This window comes from Cupressus sempervirens, chromosome 3 (assembly GCF_028749045.1).
Source record: "Cupressus sempervirens isolate cs-2001-9-10 chromosome 3, ASM2874904v1, whole genome shotgun sequence".
Lineage (NCBI taxonomy): Eukaryota > Viridiplantae > Streptophyta > Pinopsida > Cupressales > Cupressaceae > Cupressus > Cupressus sempervirens.
The window spans coordinates 147,272,915-147,290,647 of NC_143120.1; the positions used below are offsets into that span (position 1 = coordinate 147,272,915).

Below are 17,733 nucleotides of genomic sequence, written 5' to 3' on the forward strand. Positions count from 1 at the left end.
AGGGCTTTGTTTATGGGATTTTTTTTTTTTTCAGTAAACAGCATAGTTATATAAAAGATGAAGCTTACAGTACAGAAATTTGCATGTGATGATCTTGCTATCTAATCAACTACTTAAGAGACGAGAGCTCCAAAGGAGCTGAAGTTCCTGTTTTTTTGAAGGAAATAGAATATGAATTTATGTTTGGTACAACGTAGAAGATTTTTTATGCCGAACATTTGTGTATGGTAATAGACCATTGTTATTCATTTATATCATATGTATTTGGTAATTTCGAGGCCATTTTCTTAGGCTCTGTTTGGCGAGAGGAATAGGAATACGTATTCTGGAATAGAAAATGGGGCTACGTATTCCTATTCTCTATTTGATTCAGCCAATATTTGATAGGAATTCACGGATCCCAAAATTTATGTTTTCTAAAATTTAAAAAAGTGGAATAGGAATATGTATTCCAATAACACCTATTTGGGTGGAATTGCAAAACCCCATTTTTGGGCAAAAATTGGAATACGTATTCTTATTTTACTTCGTATTTCAATTCCGTTTTGGTGCATCCAAACAAGGAATTCAAAAATTTTGGAACACGTATTCCAGAATATGTATTCCTATTCTGCTCGCCAAACGGGCCCTTAGTATATTGCATAAGTAATTGGCTATTTGGATTTAGGGGTCATTTTTCTTTGTTTTTATCATGTCATATTGCTTTGAAGGCCATATTCACCTAACATGGTAGATTTAGAAATAGCTTTGAAGGGCATGGGAGACAAGTGGTAAAATTTGTTACAAAATATTAAAAATGAGGAAATTATAAAGAAAAGAATGTTTAAAACTTTTATTAGAATTATTTAAAAAACAAATTTTAATTCTTATGCCGATCACAATTTTTCATTTTTATTGTTAAAAATCTATTTTATAAATTCATCCATTTCTATGTTTTAAAAAATATTGAATTTATTTAAATAAATTTGATTAATAAAAAAGAAATAAAAGACTATTTTATTAATTATTTCAATTAGAAATTAGAAATTGAATGGTATGATTTTATTTCCAATAAGATAATGACACAGGCAATTGTACAAATTTTGACCATTGGACGAATGTAGTTGCATAGGAAATGGAAAAAAAAACAATAAAATAATAATAAGGAAGAGGGATACAAGTTCACTAAGGAAATTTTAGCTATATGAATAATTTAAAAAAAATTGTATGTTGTATTGTTTATTAGTAAACAAAATAATAAAAAGTATTTATTTTACTAGCAATTGTAAAGATCTATCAATGTTGAAAAATAAATATAGATATTGATATAATATACATAAAATAATTCTACATAATCTTATATTGTTTGATCTATGTATTCAATACCAAAATAAATAGAGCGATAATTGAAAGGTTGTAGGAACTTCCTTAGATAAATACACAATATAGTCTACTACTGGCAAGAAGGCTTTGGAAGCCATATTCCACCTCGAGACATTCATTCTTGTTTAACTCCTGTCCACCTTGGATATTTTCTGCCCATTGAATGCAACATGCATCTTTTTTGTCCAGCCAAACTGTCGAGCCTTTTATGAACCCCATTATTCATCGTGCAATGCACTTTGAGATCGCTTTGTGAGAATTGGATTTGACGCTCATCTATTTTGAATTATTCTTGGGGATTGGATGAGATAGATCTAATCTAAAAATATTTTACATGTTTGTAGCTTTGTTGGTAAATAGATTTGTCGCAGTAGAATTTGCCCAAGGGAGTGTGTGGCAAACCACTCACACTAGTTGGATAGGCCCTTGGTATGCGGCCTTCCTCTGCGTTTAGAGGGGCAGCTTCATTGTATGATATGATTTTTGAAAAGGATTTTCAAATAAAGAATTTAAAACTTTAAAGATTAGGGGAAAGTCATTCAAGACGAATGCACCACACACCCTCACAACCTTCTTCGATAAACAAGATTGATAACAAAGGCGATCAAGAACTATGCTTGAAGGCAACCAATATTACCAAGTACATTCATTATCATTCGTAAACACTCACATAGCACCATGAGAATGTCTACTACTACATATAACAATTTTGATTTTAAAATAAGAAACCCAAAGCACATCTCATTTCATTTCCTTGCACCAAGAAAGCAGTAGAGATTTTTCAATTTTAGAGATAAAAAGTGTACATACTTTCCAAATAGGCATTCCAAGAAGAAATAGGCAGAATCTTTATCATATTCAAGGGCAAATAAATAATAACCACTAAGTTGGCTGATAAACCATACACCTTGGTTGATAGACAAAAGGGTTTGGTAGATGAAGATTTTGAAGCCCTTCGGAAGTTAGATTTTAAGCCAGTTACTCCAAAGAAGAAGAAAAAAGTCAAGTCTATTAGTAGGTCTTCTTCACCAATTAAGGCTACTGTTTCTCCTGCGGCCTTTTAGGCTTTGATTCTGCCAGGTACTCTTGTACCTTTAGCTATAAATTTGTAGCCCTTGAATCTTATTCTTCCAACTATGGCACATCAAGCACTGCAGCCACCAATCCCATGGGGAGCTGCTATTGGTCCTCTAGATTTAGGGAACCAATTACATGACATACCCTTTGGTTCTCAAAAAATTCTTCCCAAGTTTTGTGGTGACAGAAAAGTCACTACTGCTCAGCATATAAGTGCATTCTTTACAGCAAGCAATGTTCTTGCAATTCAACATGAAGATTTTTTTGTTTGCCTTTTTGTTGAAACACTCACTGAAGCTGCAGCTGAATGGTTTGGACAGCTACCAGCTGGATTAATTATGTCATGGGTAACTTTGATTCAATCTTTCAAGAGTAGATTTAAGGCTACTAAAGATGAACATTTGCTCCTTTCCCAGTTGACTCAGATGAAGAAGGAAATTCATGAGCCAATGCGAGAATTCATTGCTCGTTTTAATCAGATGGTGAATCGAATCCCTATCAACAAAAGACCCACTGAAGAAAATCAAATGACTTTCTTCATCAGTGCTCAACCTTCTGAGGTAAGCTTTCAAATACGAAGGACAAGACCTACTAATCTAGCAGCCGTGCAAACTTTGGCTAACGAGGTGGAAGATGACTTGCTTAGTTCAGGAAAATGGAGTCATGATCTACAAAAGGGAAAAGGTCAGCAAACCCCTGTCTCTACCACTGATCCTTTATATCAAAAATTGCCTAATGATCTGTTACAACTCAAAAAGCAGTTGCCTTCTAATCCTCCACCTCTATATCAATATATTCCAAGGAGGAATTATATGCCATATCAACAAAATAGACAAACTAAGTGGCTACCCCAATCAACACCAAGATTATCCATCGAACATCCCTCATCATCTGGTAAATAGGCTGCTATGTGTGATTTTCATCTAACAACAGATCATGACGGTACAAGTTGTCTTGAGATGACCAGATTCATGCAAATGCATTTAACAAAAGAGAAAATAGAAGAATATGTAGCTCCTGAAGATGTAACAGAACCCGCTGGTGCGACCTCTTCTATAAACTTTCTAGAATATGAATCTGATGATGAGAAAGCTGAAGATATCAACAATCATTCTTGCAATGCGACTACACCAACTTGGAGACAAATATTAGAAGAGAAGTGGGTGAAAGAAGCAAAGGATAAAGCTTCTGATGAGACTGCTAAGTGAATTCTATCTCGAAAGCATACTCTGGAAGAACCTTCACAAGTGAAGGAAGCAGATAATTATAAAACCTCCCCCATTTTTGAAGATTCTTTTGATTTTATTGATCATTGTAAAAAGACCAAAGTGCAAATTTCTCAATTGGAATACCTTAAGGCAAACCCTCATCAATTAGAAAGGTTGATTCAATGTGTTGGTAAAGGAAAAGGTTTGCCTAAGATCACTATCAACCATGAGTCAAAAGTCTCTCTAGAAGCAAAAGATAATTTGGAAGGTCCCATGACTAAGAAAGAATTTTTTGTTGCAGTGTCCTTGTCAGATAAACCTGACCCTTTCTATGTTTATCTTTATATAGCTGGATGCAAGTTAAGTAATTGTATTATTGATTCTGGTGCATCCGATAATGTTTTGCCTTCAAAGGCAGCCCATGCCTTAGTACTTTCTTTGAATAAACCATCTAGAAAAGTGTACTCCATGGAAGTGAAACAAGTCTCATTGGTTGGCTTGTTAAAAGATGCTCAAGTAGCACTTGCAGTGCATCCTGAGAAGAAGTTAAAATTGAATATCCTGGTTGCTGATATTCTTGCCAGTTATGGGATGCTTTTGAGTAGAAGTTTTTGTAAAGACCTTGGTGGTGAGATCAAGATGGACATGTCACATGCTCTTATCCCGATTGGAGATAAAAAGGTTAAGCTTAATCCTAAACCTAAAGCTAAATATATAGTCTTAAAATCAAATGATCCAAGAGCTGAAATATTGTATGTTGATACTAGGCATGGAACGTATATGATGACATCCACTGAGGAAGATGTAGCTGAGCTTCTTATGCCTAATATAACTAATGAATTATTGTCAATGGAGTTTGATGGAAGTTCTTCTTCTTCTGGTTCAGGTGCTAGGATAGTGTTGATATCACCAAAAGGAGAGAAATTCTTGAAAGCTTATAAGTTGGCTTTTGAAACCACCAATAATACCATGGAATATGAAGCTCTCCTACTTGGTCTCAAGTATGCAAGAGAAAAGGGAATCAAACGACTCAAGGTATTAGGAGATGCAAAATTAGTTGTCAACCAGGTACGTAGACAATATCAAACAAAGAATGCAAAATTGAAGGCATATAGGAATAGAGTGTGGGATGAGATTGAGCATTTTGATGCTTTTTCTTTATTTTCTATTCCTCATGAACAAAATTCCAAAGCAGACTATCTTGCAGTCTCTGCCTCTCTCCTTATTCCTCACCCTGAGTTCAACACAGATGTTTACACAATAGATATGATTCATAGACCCAGTGTGCCTGATAATGATCAACACTGGCAAGTTTTTGATGATGATGGGAAAATCATTGCATTTCTTGAGGGAAGGCCTCCATTTTCAAACTTGAAATTTGAAGGATCATGTAATCATAATGGAACACCAGGAGATGACCCTAAAGTTATTCAATTGGTAGATAATTTTATCCCAAGAGGATTAGTCACCCTAGAAAGTCTTTTTGATAAAGAAGATAAAAGGAAAGAAAAATTTGAGGACACTAAACCTTCTAATTGTTCGAGTTATGAGAAAGTAAATATTGGTTCTAAGGAAAATCCAAAGATGATCCTAATAGGGAATAGTTTGACGTTGGAAGAGAAAGAAGCATTCATGAAATTATTGAGAGCCTACCAAGACGTTTTTGCTTGGGGTTATGAAGATCTAAAGGAATTCATGAACGAGAAATTTAAACATCAGATTCCTTTGAAACTTGGTTCAACTCCCTTTCGAAAAAAGAAAAGGCAATTCAATCCTAAGGTAGCTGACACTATTTTCAATGAATTTGATAAGATGCTTAAAGCAAAGATTATTCATCCCATTCACCATTCAACATGGGTAGCCAATATTTTTCGTATCAGAAAGAAGAATGGTGAGATAAGAATATGTGTAGACTTTTGCGATTTGAATGAGGCGTCACTTAAAGATAATTATGGGCTCCTTATTATGGATCATATTCTGCAATTGGTATCCATCTCAGAACTCATGTCAATGCTAGATGGCTTCTCCGGTTATAACTAGATCAATGTCGCACCAGAAGATCAACATAAAATAGCTTTTATCACTCCATGGGGTACGTTTTCCTACAATCATATGCCTTTTGGTTTGATAAATGTTGGGGCAACCTTTCAATAGGAAATGGATCATTCATTTATAGATCTCAAGAATAAAATTATTGGGATGTATCTTGATGATCTTACAATATTTTCAAAACAGAGAAGAGATCATGTGCATCATCTCGAAGCTATCTTGCATCGATGTTGAACTCATGGCATCTCACTCAATCCTAAGAAGTCTATATTTGGGGTGGCAAAAGGTAAACTACTAGGGCATATTGTCTCTAAAGAGGGTATTCGAATAGATCCTGAATGAGTGACAGCTATCCAACAATTGTCACTTCCCATGAGTAAACCAGGAGTTAGGTCTTTCTTTGGGAAAATTAACTTCATAAGGAGGTTCATACCAGATTTCTCTGAGATTACAAAGTCAATTGTGGATATGATGAAAGGGAATACTAGTTTTAAGTGGACAAAAGAAGGTAAGGCTTCTTTTGAACAAATCAAGACTGAGATTGCCCATGCCCCTACCCTTTCTTATCCAGATTTTTCTAAGGATTTTAATTTGTATTGTTATGCATCTGAGAACATTTTATCTGCTATACTTACCCAATTTGACAAAGACAATACCGAGGCCCCAATAGCATTTATGAGTATCCCTCTTAAGAAACATGAATTGAAATACTCTTTGATCGAGAAGAATGCTTGTGCTCTAGTCAAAGCAATGAAATAATTCAAGTTTTACATCCTAAACTCTCACTCCAAGGTATTTGTTCCTGATTCAGCAGTGAAGACTATTCTGACACAACAGGAAATTGGTGTGAACAAAAGGGCCTCCTGGATAGCTAAAGTACAAGAATATGATCTCGATATCAAACCTACAAAGCTTGTCAGAGGAAAAGGTTTGTGTAAGGCAATTGCAGAAGGATCTTCTAAAGGTGAAGAAGAAACAGAGGAAGAAATGCCTTTAGTTTTATTCATTAGCAATGTTGATGACTGGTTTTCAAATATTGCCTATTTTTTGACATATGGAGAATCTCCTGCTCATTTATCACCTAAAGAGAAGAGGACCTTGAAATTGAAATCTGCAAAGTATGTTCTCTAGGGTGACGCTTTATACAAAAAAGGGATAGATGGTACCTTTCTGAGGTGTGTAGATTCTGAGAAAAAGAAAGAATTGCTTCAATTGTTTCATAATGAAGCGTGTGGAGGTCATTACTCAACATCAGTAACGGCTTACAAAATTTTAAGGAATTGTTTTTACTGGCCTGAGATGTTCAAGGATGCAGAAGAATGGGTTAAGAAGTGTGATTCTTGTCAGTATTTCAAAGGAAGAGTTCAATTAGTAGCATTGCCATTAAAGCCGGTAGTGATTGAAGAACCCTTTCAATAGTGGGGTTTAGATTTCATTGGTCCTATCCATCCTTCTTCCACTGCCAGAAACACTCACATTTTGATGGAAACTGACTATTTTACAAAGTGGGTCGAAGCTATCCCAGTCAAACAAATAACTTCAAAAGTGGTGTGTAGTTTTATTAGGAAAAATATTTTGGTTAGGTTTGGAGTTCCTAACAAAATCGTTACTGACAATGCTACCAACTTCTCCTCCCAAGAGATCTCCTCTTTTTGCTATCAATATGGAATCATTCTCTCTCACTCCTCAGATTATTTTGCCCAAGGGAATGGTCAGGCAGAATAGAGTAATAAAAATATTATGACCATTGTGCGAAAATTGATAGATGTCAATCAGAGATCTTGGCATAAACATCTGTATGATGCACTTTGGGTAGATTGAACCACTAAGAAGAGAGCAACAAGATTTTCTGCCTTTGAGATACTATATGGAATTGAACCAACTCTTCCTCTTCCTCTAGAATTATCTGCCTTGAAGTTACAAGATGCTATTGAGAATCATGAATTCAAAGATGATCTTGAAAAATGAATATTATATTTGACCAAGTTGGAAGAAGAGAGGGATCTAGTTGTGAATAGAATTCAAGAACATCAAGCCCGTGTTAAGAAGTTATTTGATAAGAAAGCTAAGAAGAGGGTGTTTCAAGAAGGTGATCTTGTCTTGCTTTGGGATAAACATCGAGAACCAAAGGGCTTACATGGAAAATTTGACTCCTTATGGAGAGGCCCTTTCCAGATTAAAGAGGTATGCAGAAAGAACTCTTTTATTTTGTCATACTTAAGTGGTACTCAATTGCCCTTGCCTTACAATGGGCAACATTTGAAACATTATCATCAATAAGGTGTCCAGTCTGCCACCTTGTACATATCTTAGCTAGGAGTTTTTGTTGTGCCCTCTTTTCTTTTCAGTTCAGTTGTGTTCCTATTTTTGTTGTGCTTAGTCCCTTTTTCCTGGATTTATCTCCTTTGGTGTGACTCTATAGCCCTTGTGATAAAGCACTATCATTTCTTAACTTTGTGTTCATTTAGTGTCCTGTATAGTCCTTGTCCCCAGATAGAGCCAACTGTTACCCAAACATTTTACAGATGGTTTAATTATATTAATTATTTAGTAAGAGAGAGATTAGTCCTATTGAAAAATCAAACTTTCTCTCTCCCCATACTTTTCTCTCTCCACATACTAAAACCTTTAGAGAGAAGTACGAGTTAAGGTTTTAGTTTGGGTTTTCACTCTCTCTCTCTTCCAACTTTTCTCTCTCCACATACTTTTCTCTCTCCATGTACTAGAACCTTTTAGAGAGAAGTACATGGTTTGAGTCAGGGTTTGAGTTTTCACACTCAATTTTTCTCTCTCCATGTACTAGCCATACTCTCTCTCCCCGTACTCTAACTTTTTTCCCTAATCTTAACCTATACCAAAAATCTAAACAAGAACTGAAGGCAAAGACAAAGACATTTCTATATGCAAGAGTATTTAGTGGTTATAGAAAGTATTGGTTGAGGAATAGATGCAAAACAAAGTGTGAAGGATGAGATTTGAAATAGTAAGAAATGTTGCGGATGTCTAGCCACCCATAGCTAGACAAGCCGCATGAAATCAATTTGACTAAGTGTTCTAGTCTTTAGCCTATTGTCAATGGTTCCCTAGTCACTTGAAAATCTATGCACTACTTATCTACCTCCTAACAGAACAAAGAAACGTGCGCATAAGTGATGGAGAGAAGTATCAAACTGTTTGATTAAATGCCTAAATTAATACTCTCTGAATGTTTTAAGGTCAATCACCCACGTCTCATATGAAGGAATCAATTTATTGGTCCTCAGGTCATATGATTAGCTTCACTTTAACTCTGAAATTCTCTAACTTCATGCTGCTAGAGTCCACAAAGAAAACAATGTTCGATGCCAAAGTAAGATGAGATTTGAGTGAAGTCATAGTCACAGATAAAGGATAGTACAAAAAATGTTTGTCTTGATACCACTTCCGACAACTTCATGGGAATGATCACGGATGGGGAGATTAATCTTTGAAATGTTTACGATTTCATAGTGATAATTATGGTAGCAATAGTAATAATGCATGTGAATTAATTGACATTTCTTCACCTGTGATAACTAATGGAAGCTATGTGAGTTACTTGAAAGAAAAGAAAAGGGGGAGCCAATTATTGTTAATAGCAAAATGTGGTGGACTGTGGCATGGGAATATAGCCATAGCAAATAGAAGATGGAGGATACATTCATTTCTAATCCAAGACATTTAAAAAGAGCATAGACATTGAGGTTAAAACAACAAGAAAGGCAATGGGTTTGACTTGTTTGATGGAATGCACATTTAGAATATGTCTGAACTATTTGACAAAATTCTTCAATCTCCAACACTCAAGTAACCTCTAGCTTTTCCCCCCCATAGTATCCATAGAAAGAATTCAATGTCACTAATTGGTTCAAAGAGTTGGCAAAATGATGGAGCGAATACATTCAAGACCAATGTGCTCATATGGTCAAACCCAATATCATCAATTGATTAGAATGAGTGCAACTTATGAGAAGACATATGGGCAGATATGCATGGATAGTATAAAAGGATAGACAAGCATGTGAGTGGGACATTTGAAGATAATTTGAAGACATAAATGAGGCAATCCCACCATTAGGAAGAAGCGCATATTTTTTTAAAGGTGCCTACTATCTGTTTGACAAAATGAGCAACCTCGAATACTAACAAAAGCACTTCTAAACTGCCGCACAAGAATACATAGAGCAGTCACAAAGAAAGCTCATAAAGAGGTATGTTCTTCTTAGGCAAGTCGATGAATGTAATGAGAAAATTAGGTAGCAGGTGTGGAATTTTCAAATTTGTCAAAGCTGTTGTTACCGATCACCATTCTCATCACTGTAATCTGATGCAAAGTGGTCTGTGACCAAATGGGAGCGAAACTATAAATATTTTAGGAGAATTGTTCGATGAAATGCTTATGTGGCACATGAGAGTTGGATTCTTCAAAGTGAAGTAAAGATTTTCATGAAGTTTTATCATTATTTGAAGAAAATACAACACCAAGTTTAATACAAAGCAAAGTGACCATTGACTCCACATTATCACCAGAATAGCCCTTGATAGGTGATAATATGAGGTATAATTTTTAGGGTAAGGAGCCTCCTGTGATACTAAAAAGAACGCTCCCCGAAATATCTGACACAAAAAGATGGGGCATTTAGAAATTGTAGGCTTTTGGAAGATGATGAGCAAAGAAGATAAATCAACCCTGGCACGTCGAATGCTGGAAAGTGGTCTAGCCCATGTAGGAGGACATCCACTCGCAGTTCAATGTGTGGAATTGGTTTTAGAATGTATCAAGGCATATGATCAGAATTTGAGGGACATCAAGACTGCAGGAGGTAATGTCGTGGCAAGGTTGGACCCAATATCTATATCCATCATGTTCAAATTGCCAGTAAGAGAGGAGTTCATAGAAATTTCTAAAGAAGGTGCCTAGGGTTATTTCCATTAGAATAAGAAAACATGTCTCAATGTTATTGCTAAAAGTTTGCTCAATCAACCCAGGCAAGGACAATCACAGTTGCCAAGGATGTTATGTAGGAATATCTTTAATGAAAACATTTTTGATATGATAGTTCTTCTCAATAGAGTGGTGGGAAATCAAACGGTTGAAGATTTTCAAGATTGGATGCTTTTGTATATTAATACCATCACCACTGGAAAACAATTTATAGATTGGGGAGAAATGATTAGCGATGCCCTCCATCACCAACTAACAAGATTTAATGCAAATCAAGGGTTTTACATGTCCTCGTATCTAATATACGCAATTGCAAGTATGAAGTCATGGCCCGATCTAAATCCTTATGGGGAGTATAGCTTAACCACTCAAATTTATAACTATTACCCCCAGTTGCATTTGAAACAGAGTAATGCACACTTTCGCAGGGTGAATGATGCTTTTTCTATGCTCACTGCTAGGGAGCTACAAGGAGATATAGGACTTCAAATTTCTCCTGAAGTAGCCAGTCTCATTAGTACTTATGGTAGCTTCTTCATACAATACCCTTGATTCACTTACATTCACATCGGAGGTTTTCAAGATTGTGCTCTCATGTTGCCTTGCTTCGTAGATGACAGGTTAGTACTTTTAGAAGTCTGCAAGCAAATTGGTCAAGTAAACAAAAAGTGCAAGAACAAAAGATCAATCCCTTTAGGAATAGGCATTGGACATTATAGTTGTTTATCTTCTTTAGATGCTCAAAATATTGAGAGATCCATGGTGAACATAACTCTACACTCTTTCTAGAGTCGCTTTCCATTTGATGGGAGCGAGTATATTAAAAATAACTTGGCACTTGGACTTGACTATCTTCATTTCCCTACAATGGAAGATTATTGGGCGAATTGTGAGAATGATTTCGAAGTTGGAAAAAGGGACTGGATGAGATTTACAATACAACAAATTATTGATTACAAAATGGGATGAGATATGATAGGCATAACAGAGGATGGGTCAGACTTGATTGATCCTTACTTCTTTGAGTGGATACAATTACTGGAATTGCCATATATTAATTGGTCACTGCTAGAACTAAAAGACCCCAAGGAAAGGACTTTCTTTGTGATTCAATGAACTGAGACTTGGTTAAAGAATAAAGTCAAAGAAGCCACTGCTACTAAGTCATCAGGAAGAAGTAGTGTAAATAATAATAATAATGTTTCTCAAGAAGGAACATTAGTTTCGGCCATTTCGTCTTCTATTCCTACATCCTCGAGCTCTTTACATAGCACACAAGGGGGAGATGATGGTGAAGATCTAGATAAATGAGTTGATCTAGTTTCAGCATGTGAACTCAATGTGGTCACTGGGAAGAAGAGATCAAAACCCAAGGAGAAGACCTTAAAGCCAATCCAACAAATGATTGACGAAGCTCCTGAGATGAATACTTTACCATCATTTGTAGATGAGATGATTCAATCCATAGCATCTCCTGCACACTCATTGTCTCCTGAAAGCATATAAGCAATCCAAGATGAGCCAGTTGTAGAAAATGTATATAACTTGAACTTATCATCTATAGTCTTATAGGTTCCTTCAGTAATCAACCCATCTGCTAGTATTTCAACATCTTGGTTACAACAAAGTTTAGAGAGAAAGAAGAAAAGGATGATTAAATTGGAAGTGCCCAATCTAGATGTTGTAGTTGACTTAATGCACAGAAGTACAAAGATAAAGAAGACTAAAATGGATTCCAGACTAGGAGTGAACCCTACTTCAGGTAATTTATCTGTTGAAATTGCACAACCAGTCATAGAGGACATAAACAAGGCAAATGAATCTGATTTTAGCATCACTAAAGTAGATCTAGGCCAAACTCCCTGTGAAGGGAAAGAACACAATTTTCAAGTGTTAGCTGCTATCCTAATAGAACAATCAACGAGAGATAAGCAAGTTAAGAATCAACTCAAGTGTCAAGTCCGAGCTCTTTCCTCATGCATCAAATTGATGGTTGGTGACTCGTTTCCAAATCCTAGTTCATCCATAGAATGTACAGAAGATCCGAAGATGTTTGATGAAGAAATCATTCAAAACATAGGAGAATGCCAAACTTATGGTAAGATGGTGAAAGCGTGGGTTCAAAGCATGAAAGAATAGGCATTAGGCTTATTTCAAGATGTTCAGGGTACATTTACCAAAGTGGATCATATACAACAAAGCATTCAAAAAGAAGTGAAAACTCTCAAGGAACAACAAACATTCTGGAGAAAAATTGATGCCAATTTAGTAGAGATTAAAGGCATGGACAGCAATATATTCGAGTCACTAAAGTTAATCAGCACTGGAGAAGAAAATAAAATTGATGTATGGCTGGAAAACATTCGATGGAAGAATGATAGTATGAATGAACAATTGAGTGAAGGTGAACAATTCTTAAACTCATGCAAGTTACTGAAAAAGAAGGCCTTGGGGGATATACCGATGATCGTAGAAGGTATTCCTATTAGTGAACACACTCAAAATCTAGACATATCTTCCATTTTGGAATGCATAGAGACAAAAATCAACACCGAACTCGGTAGTAAGAAAAGTTCAGATGCTAGTGTTATGACGAGATTGAGTAGCCTCTCAGTAGCATTGAACTCCTGTACTCAAAACTTGCCAAGTTGTATCACAAAATTGGATAAAATTAGAAAGAGACATGAGCTATGTAAGCTAAAGATGCAAAGTTTAATCATCATTAAGAACAAAACTTTGGCTCAAGTCATCAAATCATTCAGAACATACAAGGCAAATTTGACTCAGTTGCTGGCAGCACTTACAGATCAAGGAACAAGTTTAGGGAATTAAAAGTTAGAAGTATTTATGTCTAAAGTTGTCTTAGAATTTTATTAATGTACTTTGTAAAAAGATCAACTTTAGAATTAACTCTAGTTTTGATTTTTCTAACTATAGTTAAGCTTCAAAGGTTAGAGTTGGTTACGAACCATCTTCAAGTAGTCCAAACTCTAACTTTTTGGGTAGTTACAAACTCGAAAAGTTGGTTATTTTAGATTGGCTATAAATTCCTAAAATTCAATGTAATAAGGGACATTTTGGACTTGGATATAGGGGAACACTTATGCACTGATCATAAAACAATTTTTGGAAAGTGTGTACAATGGTTGTTTTTGTGTAATCAGTTATTTCTTTCTTTCTTGGTGCAAGAAATAAAAGGAAGTACATTTAGCGTTCTCTCTCCAAGGAATCTGGATTGTTAAAGTGTTGATTCATCTATGATTACTTTCATGGTATGATGTGAGTATTTGTGGATGGTTGAACTAGCATTGTGTTGGTGAAAGTTCTCAAGCGTAGTTCTTGATAGCTCTCATTAATAGTTTACATCATTTTTATGAAAACGTTGAAGGTGTGTGGTGCATTCGCTATCAATGGTTTTCCTTCCTATTCTCTAAGTCCTTCATCTTTATTGAAAAATCCAAAATTTCATCTTACGAGGGAGCTGCCCCTCTAAACGTAGAGGAAGGCCAGATAACAAGGGCATATCCAACTGTTGTGAACGGTTTGCCACATACACTCTGTTGGGCGATTTCAACTGTGAAAAATCTGTTTACCAACAAAAACATTACTAGAAAGTCTAAATCCAACTGTAATTGCCAAGAGGAAAAGCACACTTCTAGAATTTTGTGTGATGACACATATAAACCGATATTTTGTATTATCATGTTTTTCAATCTCCTTTACCCAAGTACATCTGACGTAAACATGTCTATATGCAATCTCACTTATATGACTTATATGCAAAAGTCTCGAGATTAAATTTCCAAGGAAATTCTGAAAGTCTAAACTTTAAAACTAAGAAAATCTTTAAAATAATGGACAGATCCCACGGCTCGCGTTTGTCAGCAATACCATGATAATCTGTAGAATATAAGCATTCACAAGATTATGGTCATTATTTTTGGGATTTTTTTAATTTTTTTGGCTTTTGTAAAAGCTACCAATAATTCACTGAGATAAAATTTACAAATTGAAAAGATGACACTTGATAATAACAAAGTGTCACATAGTAGCTTGTATTTGTGTTAAATATAATAGTTTAATTAAGTAAACTAGGACATACATTATAGATTTAAAATAATAATAATATCTTACACAATTATTTAGTGACTGGTCAAAGATAGTAATATGTAATTGACTTTGATAACATTATAGTAATAGAGAAGCAAGGTCGAAGTTGAATGTCACCATTTATCATGCTAATCGATTCTCAGTATAAGAAAAGAAAATAAAATCCTTTGTTAGTGTTAATTTAGATAAGCAATTATAAAATCTGAACCTAGAAAAAACATTATACAATACCTAAATAGAATCAAATTTTTTTAAAAACACAAATTTATAATACTGCCGTGAGTTGTGCAGAAATTTACAATTTTAGTGCACCCAAAAGATGAACTTTCCCTTCAGCAAGAGCTTTCGTTTACATTAGAACCCTCACCTTTCCTACCCATATCTAGTTTCCCAAGAAATCTATATGATCTGAGTGTAGAATTAAGTGAAGAAAGTAGAAAATTAGAAAGATACTCTCGGTTAATATGACTTAAAATTACAATCCAGCTTGTAATCAAAGCCTGGTCAAAACCAGGATAGACCACCAAGCTAAACACGCCCTTGTCCACCATCATGCCGCAATTTTCACCTTTTTTCTTCACCTGCACAGAACAACTCCTGTCGTAAGAATTTTCTTTGTAAACAAATTTAAAAGGGATGCGGCTACCCTTTCTACAAACGGTACAGTTGACTAATTTTCAAAAAATTGATAACATTATGAATTTTTCTGAAAATTTCAGCATTTGTTCTTCATGATCTGCATAGGTAGTAGTCAAAAACAACAAATAAGTTGGAAAAAAATCACTACCTTTTTCGTAAATCTGGCACCAAAAAAAAAAAAAAAAGACTTTGTTTTGGCTTTAGTGTGTCCCATTTAAAAGTGCCTTGTGATGATCAACATGATGAGTAATGATCTAGTGTATGATCTACAATGACAGAAAGAATGTGGAGTGTGATGGTATGAGTTAGCTTAAATCTAATGACCATTTACGTTCAAAATTTCTATAGATAAATTTATTTAAGATATCTATACTAGTTATATTTTATTAAAAAATAGATTGTAATTTTTTCTCTTCATCAAAACCCCACATACCTGAGCAACCAGACTGCGGCTCCTAGTGTAAATTGCACATGCCCTGTCTCTGAAGGATCCCTCAATGTGATAATCAGCGTGCCTCCTCATATACTCCTTGAAAGAGGAGCCCACAAATATATCTATAGATGTGGTTGCAGATATAATAGATGAACATTTAATGCTGAACACCCTTCTTCTTGTGGGTCTCTCACCTTCATTGCATATGAAACCTTCCCATTTCTGGTGAAGACTGACAGCCTGCTCATCAAGCAACACATTAAGAATTCACACAAGGCATAAAACAAAGAAAACAATATTCTAAGCATAATACAACAATATACCTTCCTCCGTAGTAGTATAAGAGGATTTCCAGTGGAGTCCATTAAAATGAGCTGTCTTGTGACATTGGGAGTCCAATTCCCAACTCTAAAAAGAAGGTTTCCTGACGAATCATATATCATGAAACCAGTGCCACTAAAAAATAGGGCATTTTTCCAAACTGTTAATACTTGTGGGCATGCATTACAAGAATGGTGTTGTTGAGTAGCATTAGGGGAATGATGAGGATGAATCTGAGCCATTTTTCCCCCCCTGTGCAATCAATTGAACACAATGGGGTACATGATAAACTTAGCTTTTTAAAGCATACAAGCATATGCTGAATTAATGGGTTGGATGAATGTTGTGGACACTTTGTTTCCACACCTGGGACGCTCTTTCAACGCGGGAGGAGGAGAGGGGTGAGGCCCACGTAGAAATGCCAGCATGAAAGACGGGAAACCATAAATATCTCCCACTCGTGGCGATAATCTCTCCGTTGGAATGTGAGGGAACTTGGACTTGTCTATAATTTCAGCGAAATGTAATTTTCAATTTAGGACTCGGGTATTTATTTGTCTTTTTAGCTCTCTGAGGTTGGTAGCACATGTCTGTCTGGTCAATTATGTCTGCGCGGTTTAACATTTGTGTTGCTTCCTTTTCAAGGGCTTTCTTTATGGGAATATTTTTTTTCAGAAACCAGCATAGTTTTTTAAAAGATGAAGCTTACAGTACAGAAATTGGCATGTGATGATCTTGCTATCTAATAAACTACTTAAGAGACGAGCTCCAAAGGAGCTAAAGTCCGTGTGTTTTGAAGGAAATAGAATATGAATTTACGTTTTGCACAACGTAGAAGATTTTTTATGCCTAACATTTGTGTATGGTAATAGACCATTGTTATTCATCTATATCATATGTATTTGCTAATTTTGAGGCCATTTTCTTAGGGTCTGTTTGGCGAGCGGAATAGGAATACGTATTTTAGGAATAGAAAATGGGGCTATGTATTCCTATTCTCTATTTGGTTCAGCCAATATTTGATGGGAATTCACGGATCTCAAAATTTATGTTTTCTAAAATTAAAAAAAGTGGAATAGGAATTCGTATTCCAATAACACCTATTTGGGTGGAATTGCAAAACCTCATTTTTGGGCCAAAATTGGAATACGTATTCCTATTTTACTTCGTATTCCAATTCTGTTTTGGTGCATCCAAACAAGGAATTCAAAATTTTTGGAACACGTATTACAGAATATGTATTTCTATTCCGCTCGCCAACGGGCCCTTAGTATATTGCATAAGTAGTTGGCTATTTGGATTTAGGGATCATTTTTCTTTGTTTTTATCATGTTATATTGCTTTGAAGGCCATATTCACCTAACATGGTAGATTTAGAAATAGGTTAGAAGGGCATGGGAGACAAGTGGTAAAATTTGTTAAAAAATATTAAAAATGAGGAAATTATAAAGAAAAAAATGTTTAAAACTTTTATTAGAATTATTTAAAGAACATATTTTAATTCTTATGCTGATCACAATTTTTCATTTTTATTGTTAAAATCTATTTTATAAATTCATCCATTTTTATGT

The 17,733-nt window shown here is 35.2% G+C and overlaps 1 protein-coding gene across 3 annotated transcripts; it reads right to left on the reverse strand.

Annotated features, from left to right (window-relative positions):
* Positions 1 to 14,914: 14,914 nt before the first annotated feature.
* Positions 14,915 to 16,512, reverse strand: LOC149565183 (protein LURP-one-related 12-like). Of its 3 annotated transcripts, XR_016361484.1 has the most exons (4): positions 16,165 to 16,457; positions 15,842 to 16,081; positions 15,557 to 15,674; positions 15,023 to 15,350 (listed from the first exon to the last, which is right to left on the reverse strand). XR_016361484.1 is itself a non-coding variant. In XM_089817046.1 (3 exons), exons 1-3 carry the CDS (start codon positions 16,402 to 16,404, stop codon positions 15,102 to 15,104), a joined length of 729 nt encoding a protein of 242 aa, XP_089673172.1. In that variant the 5' UTR covers positions 16,405 to 16,512; the 3' UTR covers positions 14,915 to 15,101. The 3 variants fall into 3 exon arrangements, 2 of the variants coding, with proteins under 2 accessions (XP_089673172.1, XP_089673173.1); XM_089817046.1 differs by lacking the exon at positions 15,557 to 15,674 and having other exon boundaries at positions 14,915 to 15,350; positions 16,165 to 16,512; XM_089817047.1 differs by lacking the exon at positions 15,023 to 15,350 and having other exon boundaries at positions 15,555 to 15,674.
* Positions 16,513 to 17,733: the final 1,221 nt, after the last annotated feature.

Bases quoted from the DNA above. Each gene is read 5' to 3' on its own strand.
- LOC149565183 (XM_089817046.1), bottom strand. From the start codon at position 16,404: ATGGCTCAGATTCATCCTCATCATTCCCCTAATGCTACTCAACAACAC. The intron at 16,082-16,164 runs GTATATTGTTGT...CTTGATGAGCAG, and splicing joins TTATACTACTACGGAGGAAG to GCTGTCAGTCTTCACCAGAA. The intron at 15,351-15,841 runs GTATGTGGGGTT...TGTTCTGTGCAG, and splicing joins GCCGCAGTCTGGTTGCTCAG to GTGAAGAAAAAAGGTGAAAA.